Source organism: Perca fluviatilis, chromosome 3 (genome assembly GCF_010015445.1).
Source record: "Perca fluviatilis chromosome 3, GENO_Pfluv_1.0, whole genome shotgun sequence".
Lineage (NCBI taxonomy): Eukaryota > Metazoa > Chordata > Actinopteri > Perciformes > Percidae > Perca > Perca fluviatilis.
The window spans coordinates 10,035,985-10,062,108 of record NC_053114.1 but is presented as its reverse complement, the minus strand read 5'-3'; the positions used below and the strand labels follow the sequence as shown (position 1 = coordinate 10,062,108).

The following is a 26,124-nucleotide window of genomic DNA, read 5'->3' as shown; positions in this document are numbered from 1 at the left end:
TTAGATTAAGTATTCAAAGATTATTTATTACATGACATTATAGTAAAATGCTTGCACAAATAGGCTAAATGTGACGTGGTGTGTAGTGAGTGAGAGAGTGATTAAGTAAAGTCTAACAAAACTAACAAAAGACGGTTTAGCCTAGTGGGTAGCGCTAACAAACGATTTTGCAGCTAACACACAATGGACACGATATTCAGTAATTTTGGTGAATAATAATCACTGATTCAGCCTTAAAGCCTGTTCACATTAGTTGTGGATGTTTAAAAGAACCTATAGCTACTACAAGCATAGCCTAGCTATAGGCTAGGTCTACTAGCCTACCCAGCGTATTGTCTGACACGTCTCAGGTTGTCAGAATGTCAGTGTAAACTAAGTTTGTAAACGTTTATGTTTAGCCTATACATATTTAACAGATTAACATGACATGAACAGCAGTTTACTTTTACTTGTATAATGCACTTACCAATAATCACAAAGACGGTGCAGCCTGCAGTCTTCCTCTCTGCATTTCAAATAGAGTTGCGGGTTTATGCAGGAAAAAAGCGTTCCGTTAGTTGTGGCGCATCCGGTCTGCGCAGCTCCTGCGGATCTGGCCCACACCCGCCGGGCGGACTCAATTCAGTTGTGGCGCGTCCGGTCTGCGCAACTCCCGTGGATCCGGCCCACACCATGATGTATTAGAACGGGCCCACACCCGCGGAGCGGACTCAATTCAGTTGTGGCGTGACCGGTCTGGCCCACACCCGCTGGGTGGACTCATTTCAGTTGTGGCGCGTCCGGTCTGCGCAGCTCCCGTGGATCTGGCCCGCACTCGCCGGGCGGACATGTGGCGCGTCTGGTCTGCGCAGCTGCCCCGGATCTGCGTTGCACCCGCCGGACGGACTGTCATTCTCAGACAAGTCTGGCGCAAAGTTGGTGCAGATCTGCATACTGAGTGTGACTGCTGCGCGAATCTGCTGATTCGAAAACGGATCTGGCACAGATGTAAATGCTGTCTGGGTTGTGGCCACGAGATCTCGTGGCCAATTTTTTTTTGACAAAGTAGGACTAGGGGGGCTCCGTAGTATCAAGTTCAAAAAAAGAAAATAAATAAAAGTGGCCCTTTGCAATCTGTTAAAAAAAGAAAAGAAGAGAAATCCATTTGGCAAGACAGGTCTATTCTCCCTTAGTTTTGCACTGCACAATTTCGGGGGTGATCGGTCTAATAAGTGGCAAAACACAGCTATAAGACTGGTTTGCTCTCACACTTGTTCATTTATAGTCTCACACACACACACACACACACACACACACACACACACACACACACACACACACACACACACACACACACACACACACACACACACACAGTCACTCTCTAGTCTAGTGGAGGCGTGTATGGCTGCAGCCTGGAGCGTTCTAAGCCTTCCCGTCTCATGCCGAGGCGTATCCAACGGTAAATTCAGAGGGTCAAAAATACGAAATCGAATTATTTTCCAGATTGATTCACGGGTAAATCCATGGGCGTCAGTTTGCTTTGGTACAATGACGCATACTTTTTTTTTTTCCTCTTTCGCGCAGGTCACGTTTAAGACGCTATCCTGTAGCTTACTAATGAATAAAAACGTGGTTTAATGTACGTAAACAATGACCAATGATAACCAAATTTCTCTCTCATATTGCTCCTCATAACCACTGAAAACTGTCAAAAAATCGAACCCAAAGTCCTATTATTATGGACGTTATCAGACATCTGACGCGTTTCTGCTTCACATTTTCAGCAGGGCAGCGGAGCGGCTGTGGGTTGACTCCCAACGGTTCTCATGGGCTTTATAAGTCCTAACATGAAAAAGCTTAACGTGGTTTAATGTACCTACACAACGATCAATCATCAGCACATTTCTGGTTCGATTTTTTGACAGTTTTCAGTGGTTATGAGGAGCAATATGAGAAAGCTTGTTTGTTAATCATTGATCAGTGATCAATGATTAACACACAAGCTCACAAGCTTTTTCCTCGTCAGGCGCCAATGGAGAATAATCGTTGGATTTCGGATTAGTTCTTTTGACAGGCTTAACGTGTTCATTACAAGATATGGCCATGATAAATTTGGTGATCATTGATCGTTGTTGAGGTACATTAAACCACGTTAAGCTTTTTCACGTTAAGCAGAATGTTTCGACAGGCAGCGTTGTGAACAGATGCGTGCAGCCAGCACAGCATCAGAGCGGCTGTGGGGATAGAGATTGCTGTGGATTTTTTGCCATCTTTTTTTTGGCAGAATTATATGTATTAGTAATAAAGTATTAAAGTAGTAAAGTATTTTATTCCAGACGCCAGCTTTTATTTTGAAAAGTAGAGGCTCGGGGACGGCACCAGGCGGGATGGCATGAGACGGGTCGGCATGACATGAGACGCTCCAGGCTGCAGCCATACAGTCTTGGTCTAGTGTGCGGTCTTGCTCCAGATTCCGGGAGATTGGATGTCATTTGCGGGCGTCAAGGAGCCGCTATCAATATGCGGGAGACTCCCGGAACTTCCGGAACAGTTGGGATTTCTGGATAAAGATATAAAGGCATAAAAACGAAAATTTCCTCCCGTTTGGCGCGCCCCACCTGTCAGGTTTCTATTCCCCACCAGTGGGGCGTGCCCCACACTTTGAGAACCGCTGCTTTAGCTAAACTCACATAAATATAAGGTTAGTTTGCCTAAAACTGCCTTTTGTATATTTGACTTGGTAATAAAATGCTTGCTTCAAACTAACATTTGCCATGACGTTAGCTTAGTGTCAGGATCCCCCAGTCTTCCCATTCTTCCTTCTCATTCCTCACGTCTGTATCCACTTTTGTCTTTATAAAACCTCCGTTTTTTGGTTCGGCAGCCTATAAAAATGTATGGGTTCTTTATATTGTTGGTAGTGCTTATCACCACACAGCCGCTTTTAGGCGCTTTTCTGTTGTTAGCTAGCAGACGGAATAAACGAGGAGGCTATTCACGCAATACAAGTCAATAGAGAGCAGAGAGTTGTTTTCCCTCCGGTGGGGGCGGGACTTAAATGCACTCTCTCTATGCCGACGTTGTTTGGTTCAGTGTAAAAAAAAAAGCAATGCCGGTATTATGGCGGTAGTATTGTTGAATCTCTGTGTGACAGGCTTTTGACAGAAAGAGTGGCCAAACACCAGGTGTATGGCCAGGACATCTTACATACTGAAGCATAAACTGAACCACTACTGTGGTATGTGAAGCAGAAATAACATTTATTTGAATGAAAATGGTGAATGCGATTTACCTCAGTGGCCATCCACAGAATGTTACCCATCTTCATCTGACAGCTGATCCTGCTGCCTGCACAGGACATCCTCTTCACCTCCACCTGGCCCTTTTCCACATTCACCACACTGTAGCTCCTACAGAACACACACACACACACACACACACACACACACACACACACACACACACACACACAAACAAATACACAATTGACATATGAATCGGTTTCAATGCTGTGATCTGGTGATGGCAGTGCATCTGACACAAGGAATCAGAAAGGTAGAGTTGAGTTGGACATTTAAGAAAATAAAGTTTAACATTTAAGCTATTGCACACACTGACCACCGCAAACATTCATTACTTCCAGACCTACTTCCCACGTCAACTTTACCACAGCTGTGCATCCATACAGTTCAATAGTGCAAAGGAAAATTGTAGAAGCCATCTTGGATGAATTTACTCTGTTTTCCTATAGATTTTTATAAGGCATTCTCTGAGATGCTAGCCCCAAGACTACTTAAAGTTTTCGGGAGGCACTTAAAACTGGTAATATGCCAGAGAGTATGTAATCTGCTGTAATAACACTGTAGCGTCCCCAGCTGAATGATGGTCTGGCTATTTACTGATGATTCAGAAAGCTTTATTGTGCCTTTGTAACATTCCTTACTACAGCTTGAATATCTTGAACCACCATAAGAGCTGAGAAAAACAAAGAACACAACACATTTACTTTACATACAGTACATCATGAAGTGTCTCATTTTAACCGTTTTCTACGGTGGCCCTAAGAGGCCACAGTACGCAACAATAAGACAATACGCAAATAAACCACAGCACGCAACAATAAGACAACACATGCAAATAAACCACAGCACGCAACAGTAAGACAACACATGCAAATAAACCACAGCACGCAACAATAAGACAACACATGCAAATAAACCACAACACGCAACAGTAAGACAACACATGCAAATAAACCACAGCACGCAACAATAAGACAACACATGCAATTAGCCCACACCACAACGGAAGTGTTTCCAGGGGACACTTTTAAGTGATGCACACGTGCCTCAACCATTGGCATTTCCGGTACATAGACAGACCAACAACAGGACAATTTTCACCAATTCTCGCCATTTTTTCATCACTAAATTCACTTCAGAGTACATTTTAGCGCGAGAAATTAACTCTTTAGATTTCAAATATATGCAGTCTTGCGAAAATCGTTGCCGAATTGACAATTTGCTTCAAAGTTTTCGGAATTGAGTAGCTCCATAAAGTGACGCGACAGCCAGCTAGCGCCTGCTGGAGCCGCTAGCTTGTCGCTCAGACAGTCCTGCTCAGAGACCCTGCTCTAAGCTGGAGGTCTCTCAGACCGGTCTCGTAAATAAGAAGCTTTTATTTCGCTATTGATGGATCGTTTGTTTAAATATCACAACACATGTCCATCATAAGATTAACAGGAACCTGTGGTTAGCTGCATTTTCGGAGTTAAACTCCACAAGTGCTTTCAGGCTTAACAACCTCGCTGGCCGGCCGTCTCACACACACACACACACACACACGCCGATACATAATAATAAAATACTGAGCACCATACGTGTGTCAGACTTCCAGTAGGCTACATTCATTTAAAATTAAACATTGCAATTGGTGCTAAGTGGAGCGTCTGTCATCGTGTGATTATGTTGGTGGCATTGATTCTTAATTTCCCACGAAGCTGATCGCGGTTACGTGTCAGTTAAACTTTTCATCTCCAATCCTATCTGTATTTGTGAGAAGTGGCGCTGTCCTGAGTTGAAAGCCTATTTTACGGCTTTATTATCCAGTTAAGCCACTGTCCAGTTCCTAAGGTTCTGAAATGCAAAACATTTTTCCAAGGGGGAAAACATAAATCGGCGCCTACGCACACACACACACACACACACACACACACACACACACACACACAACGGCCACAGCACAGCAGGCAGAGGCGGCGGGGAGAGAGATACCCGTTTCTCTTCGGGCGACTTGTTTAAATTATGACATAGACTATATACATTAGGTTTGGTATTTCAGTTCATACTTTTTTGGTGTGTTTGTTTTCTGATTTATTAGAAGCTGATTTTCAGTCTGTATGATAAATGAACAGTTGTACATAAAGTGGTAACATGCTATGATGCTGTAGACTAAAGGGGAGACACCAACCTTTATAATTTGAATTGCTAATTTCCATCTGTTGTCCCTAGGCATAAACAGTGCACTACAATAATATAGAAATGATAATTCCATATAACACTAATAGGGACACCTAGGACATGCCAATGCATAGGCCTAATTCTTTTTATAATTTAAACTGACTTAAACTAATACACTAATAAGTTAGGGGTGTTAGAGCTAAACCATAAACAATACAATTTTCAATAAAAAAGTCCCCTGAAGAGAAACGGGTATCTCTCTTCCCCCCCCGCCTCTGCCTGCTGCGCTGTGGCCGTGTGTGTGTGCGTGTGTAGGCGGCGATTAATGTTTTCCCCCGTGGGTGCTCACGGGCGCACGCCCTTCAAAAAAAAAAAAAGTAGTCAAAAATTGTTTGTATTTCAGAACGTTAGGAAATGGACAGCGGCTTAACTCGATAACAAAGCCGTAAAATAGGCTTTCAATATCAACTTTTTGTAAAATTAAGAATCAATGCCACCAACATAACCAATTACACTATGACAGACGCTCCACTTAGCACCAACTGCAATGTTTAATTTTAAATGAATGTAGCCTACTGGAAGTCTGGCACACGTAGGGTGCTCAGTATTTTATTATTATGTATCGGCGTCCGTGTGTGTGTGTGTGATATTTAAACAAACGATCCATCAATAGCGAAATAAAAGCTTCTTATTTACGAGACCGGTCTGAGAGACCTCCAGCTTAGAGCAGGGTCTCTGAGCAGGACTGTCTGAGCGACAAGCTAGCGGCTCCAGCAGGCGCTAGCTGGCTGTCGCGTCACTTTATGGAGCTACTCAATTCCGAAAACTTTGAAGCAAATTGTCAATTCGGCAACGATTTTCGCAAGACTGCATATATTTGAAATCTAAAGAGTTAATTTCTCGCCTAAAATGTACTCAGAAGTGAATTTAGTGATGAAAAAATGGCGAGAATTGTGAAAATTGTCCTGTTGTTGGTCTGTCTATGTACCGGAAATGCCAATGGTTGAGGCACGTGTGCATCACTTAAAAGTGTCCCCTGGAAACACTTCCGTTGTGGTGTGGGCTAATTGCATGTGTTGTCTTATTGTTGCGTGCTGTGGTTTATTTGCATGTGTTGTCTTACTGTTGCGTGCTGTGGTTTATTTGCATGCTTTGTCTTATTGTTGAGTGCTGTGGTTTATTTGCATGTGTTGTCTTATTGTTGCATGCTGTGGTTTATTTGCATGTGTTGTCTTATTGTTGCGTGTTGTGGTTTATTTGCATGTGTTGTCTTATTTGCATGTGTTGTCTTATTGTTGCGTGCTGTGGTTTATTTGCATGCGTTGTCTTATTGTTGTGTGCTGTGGTTTATTTGCATGCGTTGTCTTATTGTTGCGTGCGTGGTTTATTTGCATGCGTTGTCTTATTGTTGCGTGTTGTGGTTTATTTGCATGTGTTGTCTTATTGTTGCGTGCTGTTATTTATTTGCATGCGTTGTCTTATTGTTGCATGCTGTGGTTTATTTGCATGCATTGTCTTATTGTTGCGTGCTGTGGTTTATTTGCATGTGTAGTCTTATTGTTGCGTGTTGAGGTTTATTTGCATGCGTTGTCTTATTGTTGCCTGCCGTGGTTTATTTGCATGTGTTGTCTTATTGTTGCGTGCTGTGGCCTCAGGGCCACCGTAGTTTTCCCCTCAACTTATTGACAATCTACACTTGAGTGTTTTTATGCTGTATGTATTTAACTTCCAGTATTTATTAACTATTAGCAGACATCAATGTAAGTTATAACGAAACATCAAATTAATATATAAAAGGCTGCTTCTTTGAAACATTCCTGACTAGAATCTGAGTATGACCATGTCAGGCTAACCTTGTACTTTACAATCTCTGCAAAACCATAAAACGGCACACCACAAAGTAACCCAAGTTATAAACAGTTGTAAAATAAATGAAATGTAAACTAACATACCTTGTGCCTCTAACAGCCAAGGTGCTAAAACAATATAACTGAATGCCTTCGTTCCACCGCCTTTTCCTTCTCGTTTTGTGGCCGTATATTTACTTCCGGATTCGGAACTTTCAAAATAAAAGCATTAGCATCAGAAAATAACCAGAGAAACAATATTTGGGTCATTTACAAACACTTATACATAAAAAAGGTGCGGTTGCTACCGACCAGTCTCTTTGATAAATGTGGATGCTAAAATATTGGCTAACATTTTGGCTACAAGGCTAGAGAAACATTTGCCCAGTCTTATTCACCCGGATCAGGTCGGTTTTATCAAAGGAAGGTCTTCAGCAGACAATGTTCGTAGGTTATGTTATTACCATAGACAGTATATAAACTGGACCAACAGATTCCGTTGCTCTGGACGGAGACCAGTGAAGGATATTAGAAGCACTTTTCCGGTGAGCGTTGAGCGTTACTGCGCAGCCTCCAACTGAGTAATTCCTCTACTATGCAACAGTAAGTCGCGTGGTTATGACACAATCGTTAGCCTGTTTTTACAAAAACGTCTGCTACGGAGCCATAACGTGAGGTACAAGGTAATGGAGCGTTTTATACATTGTCATGTTTCTTTAGAAATAAACAATGGACAAATAGAGTCTTTAAATGCTTCAGATGTAAATTTATTCGCTGTCAAAGTGACGTCAAAATGAATGACAGTCAATGGAACGGCAGGTGATCGTTTTGTACCATCAAAATGGCGCCATAGGAAGTTTGAGTTCTGAAGCGAAGCTTACCCCCTTGGTTATTACACTTGGTATGGCAGACAAGGAATGGTGCTGAACCTAAGGTTGCTTTTTCTCTTGACGCTGAAAAAGTGTTCGATAGAGTAGAATGGGGGTATTTATTTCAGGCGCTACAAAAGTTTGGATTGGGCACCCAATTTATAAATTGGGTCAAACTGCTGTATTCCAATCCTAGGGCCTCAGTATTAACAAACGGGAAGAAATCCTTAAGTTTCCCCCTCTATAGGGGTACGAGGCAGGGTTGTCCCCTGAGCCCATTGATTTTTGCATTGGCGCTAGAGCAGTTAGCCGCTGCCATTAGAAACAATGGGCCTCATTCACCAACCATTCTTATGAAGAAATGTGTTCTTAAATCCCACTACAGTCGATGTAGTTCTGATCATTTGTTGAAAAAGAAATCATAGTATGGAAAGAAACTTTAACACTGCAATTTACATTAGCAATTAAACTGATATAATTTATTATTAAATTATCTATACTTTCTACTCCACTACATTTCTACAACGTTCTGTTACATTTTCTGATCAGTTTTTCCCCCTGCCAAAAAGTCTTCCTGACCGTCACACGTTTGTCTCACCAGTGAAGTTTGGTTGCCATAGCTATGGAGCACCGCCGATCCTTCATCGGCTTCCAAGCCGGCTCTGGTGCTCCAGAGCCTGGGTGCAGCGCTGCTGACCCTCAGTAATACAGCCTCCAGTAAAAGTGAAAATTCTAATGTTTGTTTTTCATTATTCCCATTTTTAAATCATAGTTGCCATCTATTTCTCTCCACAGCGTTGTTTACTCCTCCGCCAGGCAGCATAAGACGCGTTCTTCACATCTCCTTCCCATTTTCGCTGCTTCACACACTTTATTTGCTTACTTGCATGGTTAAAGAAAATTAAACCGTCTCAAAATACATCCATGAATAAAACCAACCGCATTCCGATTCTAACAACATATTTCCGTTTTATGCTGGTTAGGATAGGAACTTCTTAGCCAGGCCTTGTTTGTGGTAGTGGACATCATCTACTTTTACTAAAGTAAATATGTCTCTGGTTATTTGTACTTTTACTCATTTATTTATTTGTACAGAGATTCAGTACTTCCTCCACCACTGCAATGTACAAGTCATCTCTTGAAGGCGGTCTCCCGCTTCCCAGGAGGTGCACAGGAAGTGTCATGTCCTTATATGGGAATTTGCAGGGCGTTTTCTTATGCTAATTAGGAACAAATAACAACTGGAATTAATCAATCCTAAAAACACAGGTGCGAACAATTCTGTTGTTTAACACGTCATGAATCTGACGTAGACTTTTCTTAGGGACTTTCTTAAGACACTACTGGTCAAAAGTTTTAGAACACCCCACTTTTTCTAATTTTTTATTGAAATTTTAGCAGTTCAAGTCCAATGAATAGCTTGAAATGGTACAAAGGTAAGTGGTGAACTGCCTGAGGTTAAAAAAAAAAAAGTAAGGTTATCCAAAACTGAAAAATAATGTACATTTCAGTATTTTACAAAAAGGCCTTTTTCAGGGAACAAGAAATGGCTAAACAACATAAAGCTGTTCTGCAGCAATGGAGGTTGATCAAGCTTTGAAAGTTGGTGCTACCAATTCCCACAGGTGTTCCAACTTGTCTGGATTACTTACAACCCCCTCTGTTTGTATAAAAGTATTGTTGGAACACACTGTGGTACCATACCCTCGTGAGCATTATTTTAACAGTATTGTACTGCAGAAAGTAGTGTGTTGCCATAAAAATGGCGGGAAAAAGGCAATTAACAATGGAAGAGAGACAGACCATCATAACACTTAAGAATGTTGGTCTTTCCTACAGAGAAATTGCGAAGAAAGTCAAGGTGTCTCTCCTTTTTATTAAGGAGTATTCCTCACCATCAAAAGGCACTTAGAAACTGGGGGAAACTCTGACAGGAAGAGGTCTGGCAGACCCAAAGCCACAACAGAATCAGAAGACAAGTTTCTGAGAGTCAACAGCTTGCGTGATAGGCGGCTCACAGGACAACAGCTTCAAGCACAGCTTAATAGTGGCTGTAATATGCAAGTCTCAGTTTCAACTGTAAAGAGGAGAATTCGAGCTGCAGGTTTGATAGGTCGAGTTGCACCAAGAAAGCCATTGCTAAGACGTCAGACAAAGAAAAAGAGGCTTGCCTGGGCCAAGAAACACTGCCAATGGACTACTGAAGACTGGAAGAAGGTGTTATGGACTGATGAATCAAAATTTGAAATCTTCGGTCACGCAGGATTTTTGTACGCCGTTGAGTAGGCGAAAGGATGGTTCCTCAGTGTGTGACATAAACTGTCAAACAAGGAGGAGGAAGCGTGATGGTCTGGGGCTGTTTTGCTGGATCCAGGGTCGGTGATTTGTACAGAGTGAAAGGCACCCTGAACCAAAACGGCTACCACAGCATTTTGCAGCGCCATGCAGTACCCTCTGGTATGCGCCTAGTTGGTCAGGGGTTCATCCTACAGCAAGATAATGACCCAAAACATAAGTCCAAGCTATGCCAGAACTACCTTAGCAAAAAAGAACAAGATGGTAAGCTTAAAAACATGGAGTGGCCTCCACAGTCACCAGACTTAAACCCCATTGAGCTGGTTTGGGATGAACTGGACAGAAAAGTGAAAGCAAAGCAACCTACAAGTGCCACACATTTATGGGAACTTCTGCAATAGAGTTGGGAAGAACTTTCTGAAGAATATTTAATTTCCAATGAAGAAAGAATGCCACGAGTGTTTTCAGCTGTTATATCTGCCAAAGGGGGCTACTTTGATGAGTCCAAAATTTAGAATACATTTTAGTTTATAAATTGATTCCATGATTTATTTTTTAATTTAAATTGGTCATTTGTTCTATTCTTTCATTTCAGAGTACTATAAGACATCGAACTGCATGAATTTCAATAAAAACCAGAAAAAATTGGGGTGAAAACTTAGGAAGATATTGGTGAATGAGGCCCATTGTGAATATTAAGTGAATCCAGGGTGGAAAAACAGAACATATTACTATTTTACGCAGATGACATATTGTTACTGACCATAAACCCAGAAACAGCAGTACCCCATATATTACCACTGATAGAATATTTTTACCGTATATCTGGGTACAAGATAAATTGGGGGAAATCAGAGGCAACCATCAGGGGTGTGCCCCCATCTATAAGGAAAAATTGGCAGTTTAGATGGCTACCTTCCGGCCTGGTGTATTTGGGCATTAAGATCACCCCAGGTTTGAAAACATGACAGAAAACATCCTCCCCCTCATATAGAAAATTGAGAGCACTTGGCAAAACTGGACTAAACTGGGCTTATCCCTGCTGGGTAAGATAAAAATCCTAAAAATGATCACAGTCCCACAAATCAATTCTATTACTTATCTACTACCTGTAAGCTTTCCCTCCTCGTTACTAACAAAGTTTAATAAGGCAGTAAATTCAGTCTTGGCTTGCCAAGAGTGGATTGGTACCACTATGCTTTCTCCCTTAACCAGCTTTCCAAAATATATATGGTAGAAGACCAAGCTCCTGCATGGGTCTCGATGGAAAGGGAACTTACAGATCCGTTCCCCATTCAGGCTTTTATATTGCAAACAGGTGGAGAAATCCCATTTAGGAATCCACTGTTGGCATTTGCGAGAGAAACCTGGAGAGTTTCACAACAGATGACAGGATTAAGGCCCTCCTTCACAAAAAAATCATCAATCTGGCATAAAAATCTATTGAAAGTAGGCAAAAAAACTCTCTATTGGAAGACATGGGTGGAGGCGTGAATTATTAGGGCCTGAGTGCCGACAGTGGCGAAGGCCCTATAGAAACTGAAGGAATTCTTCCTTTCCTTTCCTTTCTTTCCGTTAAATGAATATCATTTTTGAGGGGTTTAACATACTCAAAAACTCACCAAAATTGGCGGTCGCATTAATTCTGTTGAAAATTTACGTATTTTAAGGGTTTCGGGAATAGGCACACAAAAATGGCTCGCTAGCGCCCCCTACAAAATAATTTTTAAAAGTCAAAGTACTATACTTTAACCAAGGGGGTAAGCGAGCGTCTGGCAAGTGTATCTCCTATGGCACCATTTTGATGCTAACAAGCACTCACCCCCCCGTTAGCATCCCATTGACTGCCATTCATTTTGACAGCACTTTGACAACGAATAACTTTACATCTGAAGCGTTTGAAAACTCTATTTGTCCATTTTTTCTTTCTAAAGAAACACGAGAATGTAGAAAAGGCTCCATTACCTTGTATCTCATGTTATGGCTCCGTAACAGACGTTTTTGTAAAAATAGGCTAACGATTGTGTCATAACCACGCGAATTACTGTTACATAGTAGAGGAATTACCGTATAGTACAGGAGAAACTCGCAGGCAGTTTCGATTACATTAGCTGTTTAAGTTTAATTACTAATGTTAACTAGCATGTTAGTTAGCACATTGCAATATATATATATATATATATATATATATATATATATATATATATATATATATATATATATATATATATATATATATATATTTTGTAATGTGTATAACGTGAATATATACACATATACACATTACAATAAATATATATATATTGTAATGTGTATAACGTGAATTTTGTGTCTTAAATATTACCGTTGGGGATCAGTCTCATCTAATCAAACGTCATGTTACCAACAAATATGCAAAGTCTGAGGGATTAACATAATGACTCTACAAAGGGTCATGCATCAGTTCAAAGAGTGTGCAGAAAAAAACACTACAATGATGGAGACAGTTTTATCTCATCTTTTCTTTTTTTTTTCTCTTGTAGTTTATTGACCATGTTACACCAGCTTAGTGTGGGTAGAAGGTTAGAAAGAAAGGAGGAGGACTTTTATCTGCGTTAGTATGGACAGTGTTTAAATAACTGGAGGTGCTGCTTGGCCACAGCACATTCCCAGGTTCTGAGGTCCAGTGGCAGTGGGAGAGTCGGGGGAGGGGAGCTAACAAGGTCTTATCACAGTGTAGGAGTTAACAACAGGAAGAGGACTACAGGAGTCAGCAGCAGTCATTAACACCACCTGTATGAAGGGCTAAGAGCTGCTTTTATTGTACAGATATTAGCCTGGAATCCTGCTGCGACACACAGAAAACAATAGATCTGCTACATCAGACACCTGGGAGTCAGTAGTGTGCGTTTATGACTACTGTGGTGTATAAGCATCAAAGTGTGTGCTGTAGGATTTATACTGTAAGTCTGCACATATGTATATGCACTTATAAAACTGCTTTTGTTAAGGTAAATTAGATATCGGACACTTTCGTTTTAATGTAGTTTAAATGCATGCAGAGCACTAAAAGTCAAAGTAATACCTCTTCCACACAACCTACCAGGGTTGGGCTAGGGTTGTCATCAGGGTTCAACCCTCCTTTTGGAAATTCAAACCAAGCCAGTCTACATGGCTATTTCCCTGGTCATGACAATTCAGAGTTCACCTGGGTCAACCCGGGAGCAATACATAACAATTACCTTAAGAGCTAGAAAAGGGCGGGACTTTCACGTCATATTCAGTGAATAGCTAACATCACATACTCCAGTACAGCTGTATACCAGCAGAACTTATGTTTTGTAGCTATTTAAATCTGTCATTTTAGAGAGAGATAATAAGGCTTACTTCATGATTGTTTCGCATTGATTACGTTCTAAAGCACAAATAAATAACAATCAAACACTTATCTGATGATTTTGTGCAGAGTGATTTCTTCTCCTCTGCATATTTATTGCAGCAGCTGGAAAAGGAAGTAGGTTGCTCTAGTATTGATTTTTGACTTAAGACGAGGGGAGAACATTTCTCTTTGTTTGATTTCATTAAAAGTAAAGCTGGGCTTTGCTGTTGCCTACACGACTCATTTTTACAAAAGACAGAAAAAAAGAGAGAGACTCACGGTACCGCAGCAGCCGCACTGAACTGCAGTCTGCAGACATCTTGTGCGAGAGAGAGGGAGTAAAAGCAGCGGTGCAGAGAGAATTAAACAAAACTTATATATGTTTACGTTCTTATGCTGGATTTTTACAGGCAATTTTGTTTGTAAAACCCCGCTACTGCTCTGCAAAATGAACATCCGGGCACCCACTGCTAGCGGACTGTTCGGAAATGAAAAGAGAGGGTTGTGAAGGGAAAAAAAATCCAAGAAATGTATGACTAAGAAGAGTCCTTTTTTAGCGGACTAAAGAGTTTAAACAAACCTGTTTTCCTTGTCTCCGTTCCAGAACACAGCGCTGTGTCCCTGCAGCTGGGACAGGAAGAGCTGTGAGTGGCTGTCACAGGGCAATAGGTACCTGAGGCAGGGGAAGCTGGGCTCCTGCATCTGCCTCACACACCGCATGGCCACCGGCCTCTGCACACACACACACACACACACACACACACACACACACACACACACACACACACACACACACACACACACACACACACACGCACGCACAGGGGGTAACTTTAGCTCGATGGTGTTTTTTGCCCCCAACTACTCCTTCCAGGCAGCGCTGCGACCGCTGGCTTCAAGGCACCTAACCCTAACCTAAACCTAACCCTAACCAGTGCCTCCCAACGGTGCCTTCCCCCGTTGGGGGCAAAAAACACAGATAAACGTAACTTTAATATGCTGTTTGACAGATTTTATTCTTTAAGCAAGAAATAATTTCTTTAGACTTAATCACTAATGATATTATTGTATTTTTTTTGTATTTAATACAACTGAAATACAATCTAGTTCAGCCTTTTTGCTGTTACTTGATGTCAGTCAGAGGTTATATTTTATGTATTTCTAGGATTTTTGTTTTTTACCAGTCGCGACAAACAAACAAGATTGGGTTGTTTATTGCTAAGGAAGGGTTTCTACAGGTTTCACCAAGTCATATTTAAGACTTTTTTTAAGAAATCTTTAAGACCATTATGAATTACATTTTAGACCTATATCAAAAAACTCAGATATCAGAGTCCGGAAACATCATCTGAAACAATTCCACGATTTCCTCATTGACATAGGACCGGTGTCTAGAGTGGCTGCAAACTAAGTTGCATGTTGGTCTCATTTGTAGTCGTAATACAGCCAATTATTTTTGGACTAACGACCAAAAGAATAAAAAAAAAAACGTATAAAGCGATGAGTTACTACTGACATAGGAAAATAAAGACCTGTTGAAAATTATTTAAGACCTAGAAAACAATACATCAGCGAATTTAAGACTTTTTAAGGCCTCAAATTTTAATTTTGAATTTTTAGATTTTAGACCCAACGAAAACCCCATGGTCACATTTATTTAAAAAATCTAATATCAATAACTTATAACAATAACTTATTTTCACCAGTAAATTGTTAGTAGATGACAAAAACAACCACTAGATGGGAAATGGGTATTTTACAATAACTTTGAATACTTCAGTTTCAGGTAAACACACCATTGTCCCGTCTGTGTTGGTTTTCTGACAATGGCAGGCAGTGGCCATATAATTCAGCTAGTTTGTGTCTTTAGCTGCAGACTGTTGTACATCCCAGTGCTGGAATCCTCTACAGTGAAATACAGTCACACTTTACACCGTTTAGCTTTCAGCATTTTAACCGTGTTTAAGCCAGTCACTAGCTAAAGGTAGGCTAATGTTAATGTTACCTGCTGTCAAGTGTAACGTTAACTAGTGTGACATGCAGCAATGTTTCTGTTGCCTCTAACGTCTGTTTCGGAGCATCAGAGGGCAGCGCAGGCATTTAAGTGACACCAAAATGAGGCACCAAAATCTGTGTTGCTATTTGGTCTAGTAGATACAGGTTGTTACGGCACCGGGTCTCAGTACCCAACCCTACACAAGGGCATGATTCCTCACAGACTTCCCACCGGCAAACATGAACAGGCCTATCCCTTGGTCTCTGTGATGGTGGAGAAGGTTTGTTAAAGGTCCCATGGCATGAAAATTTCACTTGAGGTTTTTTAACATTAATATGAGTTCCCCCAGCCTGCCTATGGTCCCCCAGTGGCTAGAAATGGCGATAAGTGTAAACCGAGCTCTGGGTATCCTGCTCTGCCTTTGAGAAAATGAAAGCTAATCTGGAATCTAGCTCCTTATGAGCTCATAAGGAGCAAGGTTACCTCCCCTTTCTCTGCTTTGCGGGGGTGTGGCAGTTGGTCAAGGCCACACCCCCAACCTCCACCTCACCCCCCCTCTCTCCTCCTCAATAGCTACAGACACAGAAATGGCACATACTAAGGAAAGCTCATTGTGGGACTGGCTCTAGTGGCACAGCATGGTGGCCCAATGGTTAGCACTATTGCATCACAGCAAGAAGGTTCTAGGTTCAAATCCAGGTCGTTCCGGGCCTTTCTGTGTGGAGATTGTATTTTCTCCCCATGTTTGCGTGGGTTTCCTCCGGGTGCTCCAGTTTCCCCCACCATCAAAAACATGTACTAGGTTCTCCGGTCAGTCCCCTTGATCAAAGGCACTGGCTCAGATCTGGAGTTGGTCTCCGGGCGCTGTAAATGGCTGCCGACTGCTCCCTTGACGGATGGGTTAAATGCAGAGAATGAATTTCGCTACATGTGTGTGTATGTGACAATAAAGTACCTCTACCTTACCTTTAATTCTGCACCAAGGCTGAATTATGTGAAAGAGACTTCAGATACAGTATTAGGGGATCACTAGGCCTATATAAAAATAATCCGAAGAGCACCATGTCATGGGACCTTTAGGGCCCTATCTTGCACTCCGTGCAATTGGCTTTGTACACCGACGCATGTATCATTCCTATTTTGCACCCCACGCACAGTGGACTTTTCCCTCCACAGACGCACGTCGGTAAATTAGGGAATGTATTTGTGCTCCCGGGGGTGGTTCAGCGAAAAGAGGAGGCGTGTTCCGGCGCCAACGTTACGTGGTGCTATTTTGCAGTTTCAGAAAACAATTCCGCCACTGACCTGGAAAAACCTGGTTTAAAGTCAGTGGCGCTAGTCTAAAGTCAGTAGCGCGCTATTCAGAGTGTGCACAACGCGTATACACTTCTCTCATCTACAGCAGTTCACATTTTTGAAAACCATACATAATTACAAAGAAAAATATTACTGAAAATTAGGGGTGCAACGGATCAAAAAACTCACGGTTCGGATCGTTTCTCAGATCAGAGTCACGGATCGGATCATTTTTCGGATCAGCAAAAAAAAAAAAGAAATAAAAAATCCTGCCTCACTCACTGCATTTATTAGATTTTTGGCATTATCAGTTGTGACTGGGATATTACTAGTACTGGGCCTCTTTATCTTCCATTCCTCCACTGCTTGTGTCAGTACCTGCGCAAGATGAGTGCTTGTGTGACTCGTAGAGGGGGCGTGTCTGCAGCACCGGCCTTCTCATCTCCCAGTCTGCTGTGATGAAGTGAGCGGTTATCGCCACATAGCTCTCCGTTCCCGTGGATGTCGTAACGTGGCTCAAGCACTTTCAGCATGTGTTTAAAGCCCTCGTTTTGCACAACCGAATATGGCCTCATGTCTGCACCTATAAACACACCGATAGCGTTTGTGATGGCTTTAGCCCGGTCTGATTGTGCAACAAGGGGCTGCTTAAATGCCGTGGTGATAAGCGGTTGTTGAGCAGCTTTCGTTTTCACTCCTGTCAGTGAAACACCGGGGTGATGTCGCTTCAAATGCGTGGCCATGCTTGATGTGTTTCCACTGTCATATGGCTTTCTTGTGCCACAGTGCCTACACACCGTCACGGTTTTATCCACTAACCTCTTTCCTTCATTATTATATTTGACAGGAAAGCCAAAATGCTCCCATACAGGGGATTTAAATGACGCGGGGCGTTCAAGCTCCTCCGTTCCTCCGCTCACCATGACCACGCTGTGTGTGGACTGAACATGCGTACAATTTTTTTTTCAGAAATCAATCCGCGGATCACGTGTGTGCCGAACCGAAGATATTATCCGAACGGATCACGGATCAATGACGATCCGTTGCACCACTACTGAAAATGCGCTTCATGTGTTTGGATAGGTCAGGAGGCACTTTACAGTACAGTCCTCAAAAAGTCGCAGCATTCTTTGTGGCTTGTTGTGTTTTACACAACATTTCCATGAATCATGGATGTGTTGATGACATAAATGAGGAAATATTAGAGGACTTAAAGGAACACGCCGACTTATTGGGAATTTAGCTTATTCACCGTAACCCCCAGAGTTAGACAAGTCCATACATACCCTTCTCATCTCCGTGCGTTCTGTAAAGCTGTCTGACGGCTCCAGCGGCATCAGCCCATAACAGAACAGGCAGGTGAATGGTTCCAGTAATCCTACTGCTCCGAATAAGTGACAAAATAACGCCAACATGTTCCTATTTACATGTTGTGATTGGTAGGGGTACAGCGTGTACAAAAAACAAGTAACATGAGACACAGCCATCTTCTAACCGTAAACTATATTCTCGCAGGCGAAGAATATAGTACTGGAGTGAGTGATATGCGGAAATGGAAGGAAAAATGTTGGAAAAAAAATTTGTTTTTTTTTTTTTTTTTAGATGACTGTGTCTCATGTTACGTTGTTTTTGTACACGTGTGTATTTCTAAATCACAACATGTAAATCGGAACTATGTTGGCGTATTTTATCACTGTCCAATTCGGAGCAGTAGGCTAGTTGGAACCAGTTACCTGCAGGATCTGTGCTGGGCTAAGCTAATGCTGGAGCCGTCAGACAGCGTTACAGCACGCACGGAGATGAGAAGGGTATGTATTGACTTGTCTTACTCTGGGGGTTACAGTGAATAAGCTAAATTCACAATAAGTCGGCATGTTCCTTTAAGGAGACATGATGTTGGACTACGGCGGGATTGGACACTTTGGCGGAATCTGGTCCGGGAGTGGCAATGCGCTCCTGATGGAGCGGGTGGATGGAGATGGAGTTGGGGGAGGAGGAAGGGGCACAACAGGTGCAGGTGGTGCGTTTAGAGGCCCACGCTGCATGGCTGCAGCAATCCTCTCCAGACTTGAGGAGATGCGCCCGAGAGGAGCAGCAACATTGCCACCCGGACAAGATGGGCATTTATTACTTTGCCGCATCCCGGACAGCTCCCGCTGGCGTGTGGCAAGCAAATCCGCCGTCATAATAGCAATCCGCCATGGAACAAGTGCGCCTGCTCTTAAAGGGAATGTGAGTTGACGCTCTGATTGGTTATTTTCTCGTTACGCCCAAACCACACCTAGCTACTTCAGACCAACCCATTTAAGATTTGCGTCGGGCGCAAGAGTCTTTTATCCCGCCGGTATAATAGCAACAGCACCCGAGATCCGCCCCCAAAGCTACTTGCGTTTTGCGTTTCACACTTGCGTTTCAGATCATTAAAATAGGGCCCTCAATGTCTTATCATAAGCCTTGAGCTTAAAGGGTAACTTTGCTTTTTTAAACCTGGACCCTATTTTTTTCAGTTTTTGTATCTAACTGACTGATGGAAACAACTATCTTTCAAATTAGTCCAGTACGAAGCGAAAAGGCTGCAGTCGGCAGCGTCAAAACAAGCTAAAATGTTAGTTAATGGGCAATTGCGTACCTTCAGTTTCTGTCCACTAAAAATGCTTGTTTTACCACTGACAGGCTCAGATTATTATTGTAAGTGTTTGACAACATTATGGAAAGGATCCCTACAGAGATAAACCTTTTTGTTGAAGAGTAAGATCCTTTTTGTTCAACATGAAACAGCCCTGAAATGGCTATCGTCATTTTATCATCATAAAACACACTTTATTCAAAGTCGACAAAAACTAAATAAAACTATCAAAAGCCGTCTTGGTTTGTCTTTCCACTGTTCCAACAATCACCACTCTGGTTTGGTTTAAATAAACCCTTAATTCACCCATTTACATGTGAAAATATGCTAGCTCTATACACGTTAAAAGTATTACATTTATTTGAATGTCTGGTGAGTTTGGCAAAAGTGATTTCGGAGCGGTTTCTCGTTACACAAAAAGGATCTTACTCTATCTCTGTAGGGATCCTTTCCATAATGTTGTCAGACACTGATTTGAGCTGTCACTCTTCCTCTATAATACCATTCAAATTAAATTTATTATTTTTTTAAATATTCAAATTAGGGCTGGCAATATGGAGAAAATCAAATATCACAATATTTTTGACCGAATACCTCAATATCGATACTGCAACGATATTGTAGTGTTGACTATTGGTGCTTTCACAAAATATTTACAAAAAGAGATTTTAGATAAATAATCATCAGTAATGTGGATATAATGACTAAGTGGTAAAGGCAAATAACAGTCTGGTAAGTCCAGAAAATTACATCACTTTACTGTAATGCAGCCTTTAAAACCAGGAAAAGACAACACTTATGCCATATTACGATATCCAAAATTTAAGACGATATCTAGTCTCATATCGCGATATTGATATAATACTGATTTATTACCCAACTCTAATTCAAATAATATTTTAATATTTAATGCTCAAATGCAGCCTGTTATTAATATGTACTACACTACATATGCTTATGCATTGTCAATGCCACTATAAGCATGTGCTTGTTGTTACATGTTCTGTCCACTAGAGGGACTTCCAACATCAGCCTGGCCTTGAAGGGGACATACATCATGGTGCATTGCATTTCTGACATGCCGCTTTGTTTAAATTCATTTTCCACCATGAACACACAGCGACAAACACAAATCAACCAAGAACTCAGTAATGAAACATTATCTAACAAGGCTAATGGTGCTCGGTTAGCACAACGTTAGAAAGAACAGCCGAAACAATTTGTCATAAAGTAAGTAACAATAGTGTTAGCCAATATGCTATCGGCATTGATAACTAAGCCAAACGGTGCTGTCACTACTATTTTAGTGATTTATAAGCAACCTGTTTTTTTTGCAGATTGTCACGTTACTGAGAATACAGCTGTTAGAAGGAAATATATGAAGTTGAAGCTAACTCTGACAGCTGTAGGGCAGCTAATGTTAACTTTAGCTGTCTCCATGAAGCTCGCAGCTAAGCTACTATAACTCGCGACTTAGTTAGGAAACAAGAAAGCAGGCCAGCTGACAGTCTTGCCTGGGCCCGGGACGAGATAAGCTTAGATGGGCCCCCCGCGTCCAGATCTCTCCTTTTTCCTTGCTCTTCCTCTCCCCTGCTCTTCCTCTCCTGTTCCTCTCCTCTCCTGTTCATCTCCTGTACCTCTCCTCTGCTCTTCCTCTCCTGGTCCTCTCCTCTCCTCTTCCTCTCCTGCTCCTCTCCTATGCTCTTCCTCTCCTATGCTCTTCCTCTCCTCTGATCTTCCTCTAATCTGATCTTCCTCTCCTCTCCTCACATCTCTCACTGAAATTAATGTGATCAGTCTCTGATCCATCCTGCTCAGACTCTCCGACAGGGCAGCGGGCCCCTCCCGCATCTCTCTCTCTGTCTCTCTGTCTCTCTCACCGGTAGCCTGACTCTGTCCCTCCGTTGCAAGGCAGCGGGCCCCTCCCGCATCACTCTCTCTGTCACCTGACAGCAGCTGGATCTCTCTCCTCTCTGTCTCATCCTCTCTGACGGAGCTACCAAACTCAACTCTTTCTGTAAAAGAGAACGTGTTGTCTCAGGCTTTTATACAAGCTAATGGACGTTAACATGAGAGCTGGCCTGTTAGCTTACGTTACATGGCTCGTAAACGTTGGCTGCGCTGTTTTTTACCTTGCTCTACGTTGACAGTTCCAGCTTCACCGTCCACCTTTTTTTTAAAATATTTGTTTAGAAAATCTCTAAGGCCTCTATTTTCTTCTTCTCTTTTCCTTCCTTTTCTGAGCATCGGACTTGTGCTGACCGGACATTTTGAGCATACTGAGCTTCAAATCTACTGAAAACAACATCAACTTTTGATAAGGGGCCAAACCATTTTTGTGTTGGGGGTGGGGGGGTTCTTGACCACTATTTCAAGGACAATTAGGAAGAAAACAAATAAAAAGCTTTTATGTAACTCAAATATTACATATTTTTTTCCACAAATAGGCCTATTTAAAAAAATGTTTTTCAATTATTCCATAATTTAATGAGGGCCCAGTTCTGGGCCCCCAGTTCTGGGCCCCCCCCTAATGTGGGGCCGGGACAACAGACCCGTTTGTCCCCCCCTATCGGCGGGCGTGCAAGAAAGAGCTAACTAACGATAAAAAAAGCAATTTGGCTCGGTGGATGTGGATTTTAAAGTCATGTTGAATGTCATGTTTAAAGTCATTGCTAAATTATTGTTCATTAGACGTGACATGACAAGGATTTCGTATTCACATGCGGGTAGGCCAAGGCAAGTAGAGGGAGATTAGCTAACGTTAGCCAAAATATTTATAACAAAAAAAATCACAATTTAAATAGTAATTTCAGCACTCAAATATATATAATAATATGATAATATATAATACTATTCGAATTATATCCGACTTTCGGAATTTTGTCCACATTCGTCACTTAGAAACTGATGCATGGGAAAATATGGTCTGGGTTAAAAAAAAAAAACTGTACGAAATTACCCTTTAAACACTGTCATAGCCACACTGTGAGCAGTACAGTTAATGAGTCTATTTTACTACAAACCTGAGCAAACAGAAAAACTGCGTCGGCCAAATACATTTATGTGCACAAGAAGGGAGGCTCACCTTCTCAGGCTTGGTGTCCCAGCATTCAGTCATCATGCTGTGGAGGCAGCAGAACTGAACCTCCTGTGGACTGCCTAGCACTGGACGGATGCCTTTGGAGAGCTTCTTTGCTATCTGAAGCTGATGGTGTCCCAGCACAGGCCTCCGCCCAGACAGCAGCTCATACAGCACCATACCATAGGAGAACATGTCCACCTTTAGGCGGTGATGAGAGAAAAAACACAGAGCATCAAGGTCAGGTTTCAGAAATATTAAGACCTCCAGTCAGCCTTGGATTTTAAGAGTGTGTGGCTGGTTATGTAATACATGTCAGGAATGTCAATCAAATGGATAGTAAGAAAAAGATTAAACTGAAATGAGTAAACCGTACATGTAACCATAGCAAGTAGGGCTGGGACGATATGCTTTTGTCCTCGATTTGTATTGCGATTTTCATTTATTGCGATTCTAGAAGTTTTGTGGTTCGATAGTATTGAGTATTGGGATTTTCTTTTCCTTCTTTAACAAAACAAAAGAAATAATGCACTTCTAGAGACAATATATGAGACATTTCTAAAAACTAATTCTTTTCCAAGAAGAATGCACATCACATGTCAGTCAGTCAGTCTGACATGTATTTAATTTGTAAAGAAGTACATAACATGGATTTTCAACATTTTCAGTTCAGTTTCATTCAGTTTTACTAGAAACCAATATGATGTAGGTAACATAACAATTTTTTTTTAGGTGAACCATTGTTTCATCAACCATTGCTAGCTATATATATATATATATATATATTAGAACACCCCAATTTTTCCAGTTTTTTTTTAAATTCATGCAGTTCAATGTCTTATTGTACTCTGAAATGAAAGAATAGAACAAATAAATAATTTAAGTTAAAAAAGAAATCATGGAATCAATTTATAAACCAAAATGTATTCTAATTTTTTGACTCATCAAAGTAGCCCCCTTTGGCAGCTATAACAGCTGAACACACTCGTGGCATTCTTTCTACAATGGAAATCAAATATTCTTCAGAAAATTCTTCCTAACTCGGTTGCAGAAGTTCCCATAAATGTGTGGCACTAATAGGTTGCTTTCACTTTTCTGTCCAGTTCATCCCAAACCAGCTCAATGGGGTTTAAGTCTGGTGACTGTACAAATCACTGACCCTGGATCCAGCAAAACAGGCCCAGACCATCACGCTTCCTCCTCCATGTTTGACAGTTGATGTCACACACTGAGGAACCATCCTTTTGCCTACTCAACGACGTACAAAAATCCTGCGTGATGAAACGAAGATTTCAAATTTTGATTAATCAGTCCATAACACCTTCTTCCAGTCTTCAGTAGTCCATTCACAGTGTTTCTTGGCCCAGGCAAGCCTCTTTTTCTTTTTCTGACGTCTTAGCAATGGCTTTCTTGCTGCATCTCGACCTATCAAACCTGAAGCTCGAAGTCTTCTCTTTACAGTTGAAACTGAGACTTGCTTATTATGACCACTATTAAGCTGTGCTTGAAGCTGTTGTCCTGTGAGCCGCCTATCATGCAAGCTGTTGACTCTCAGAAACTTGTGTTCTGATTCTGTTGTGGCTTTGGGTCTGCCAGACCTCTTCCTGTCAGAGTTTCCCCCAGTTTTGATGGTGAAGAATACTGTACTCACTGACACCTTGACTTGCTTCGCAATTTCTCTGTAGGAAAGACCAACATTCTTAAGTGTTATGATGGTCTGTCTCTCTTCCATTGTTAATTGCCTTTTTCCCGCCATTTTTATAGCAACACACTACTTTCTGCAGTACAATACTGTTCAAATAATGCTCACGAGGGTATGGTACCACAGCGTGTTCCAACAATACTTTTATACAAACCGAGGGGGTTGTAAGTAATCCAGACAAGTTGGAACACCTGTGGGAATTGGTAGCACCAACTTTCAAAGCTTGATCAACCTCCATTGCTGCATAACAGCTTTACGTTGTTAACCCATTTCTTGTTCCCTGAAAATGGCTTTTTTGTAAAGTTCTGAAATGTACATTATTTTTCAGTTTTGGGTAACCTTACTTTTTTTTTAATCTCAGGCAGTTCACTACTTACCTTTTGTACCATTTCAAGCTATTCATTGGACTTAAACTGCTAAAATTTCAATAAAAAACTAGAAAAATTGGGGTGTTCTAAAACTTTTGACCAGTAGGGTATGTATATACAGTATAACTTCTAGTGAAAGGAATTCAATTTTAAAAATCGTCGCAAAAAAAAAAATCACGATACATATGATTTTCCCCCACCCAACCATAAGCAATAATTCACCCACACAATTGCATGTTACCTTTACTTTACATTACTCTGTGCCTTCCTCATCCACTTTCCTATATTTGCATGACTCCACTACTCTTCCATGTGTCTTTCTTTACAATCTACAAATCACATCTCTTCAATTATTTCCTTCTTTACATTTCATTATTCCATTCATCAAACACATTCCATATTTCTCCTTCACTCATCCTTGAAACCCATATCTGAGGACCAAAATAGCAAAGGATTCCTATCTGTGTCACAAGTGTCACCACTTCAGTTTCACAGCTATTTCTAAGGCTCATAGTTGTCCTGTCTGTCCTATCACTTAACTATGTGTGTCCACCATGGTCTCAAATATAATTTATATTTTGTACTATTTATGCATTCATTCTGCACCTAATATCACTTATCACTGAACTCTCCACTGTTAAGCTATTTCCTTCTGTATACTCTACCACCTCTAAGTTATGTCTCTCTATCCAGTATTTAAATAAAAAAACTGGTATTAAAACAACACCTGGATTCTCTTCCTTGTAGTTTATAAAAACAAAGAAAAAGAAAAAAGAAAAGAAAAAAAGGAAAAAAAAAAAAAAAAAAAGAGAATGGAAAAGGAAAAAAAAAAAGGAAAAAACAAAAAAAAAAAAAAAAAAAGAAAAAAAAACAACCACACCCCAACACAAAAAAAAAAAAAAAAAAAAACAACCAAAAAAAAAAAAAAAAACAAAACCTTTGTCACAGGGTTGTGGTGTGGTCCATGTTTTTGTGTTTATCCTCACGTATAGAGGTGTTGGGGTCAGTGTCTTGTCACATACATTCGTGTGATGTTGCAGGTCCTACTTTCCTCTGTTTATACATCTGAATCTGTCTGCATAACTTGTTTTGTGCTATGCCATCTTTGAATGAAATGAAATCTCAGTCTTTACATAATCCGTACTTGTCTGTTTGCATATACATGCTCCAGTCACCTTCGTACATGTACATTCCTCTGTCCCATTCCATTCCACCACCTCTCCCTTTCCCATTTCCTCCTCTATATT

The 26,124-nt window shown here is 41.2% G+C and overlaps 1 protein-coding gene across 4 annotated transcripts in view; it reads right to left on the bottom strand.

Moving 5' to 3' along the window:
- lrrk1 (leucine-rich repeat kinase 1) overlaps positions 1 to 26,124 on the bottom strand; it is a 235,488-nt gene that overhangs the window by 34,531 nt on the left and 174,833 nt on the right. For all 4 annotated transcript variants that reach the window (XM_039794699.1, XM_039794701.1, XM_039794700.1 and 1 more), the window contains 3 exons: positions 22,814 to 23,008; positions 14,391 to 14,542; positions 3,275 to 3,392 (listed from right to left, as the gene is read on the bottom strand). In XM_039794699.1, the coding sequence (XP_039650633.1) occupies positions 3,275 to 3,392; positions 14,391 to 14,542; positions 22,814 to 23,008 (465 nt within the window). The remainder of the gene's footprint in view (positions 1 to 3,274; positions 3,393 to 14,390; positions 14,543 to 22,813; positions 23,009 to 26,124) is intronic.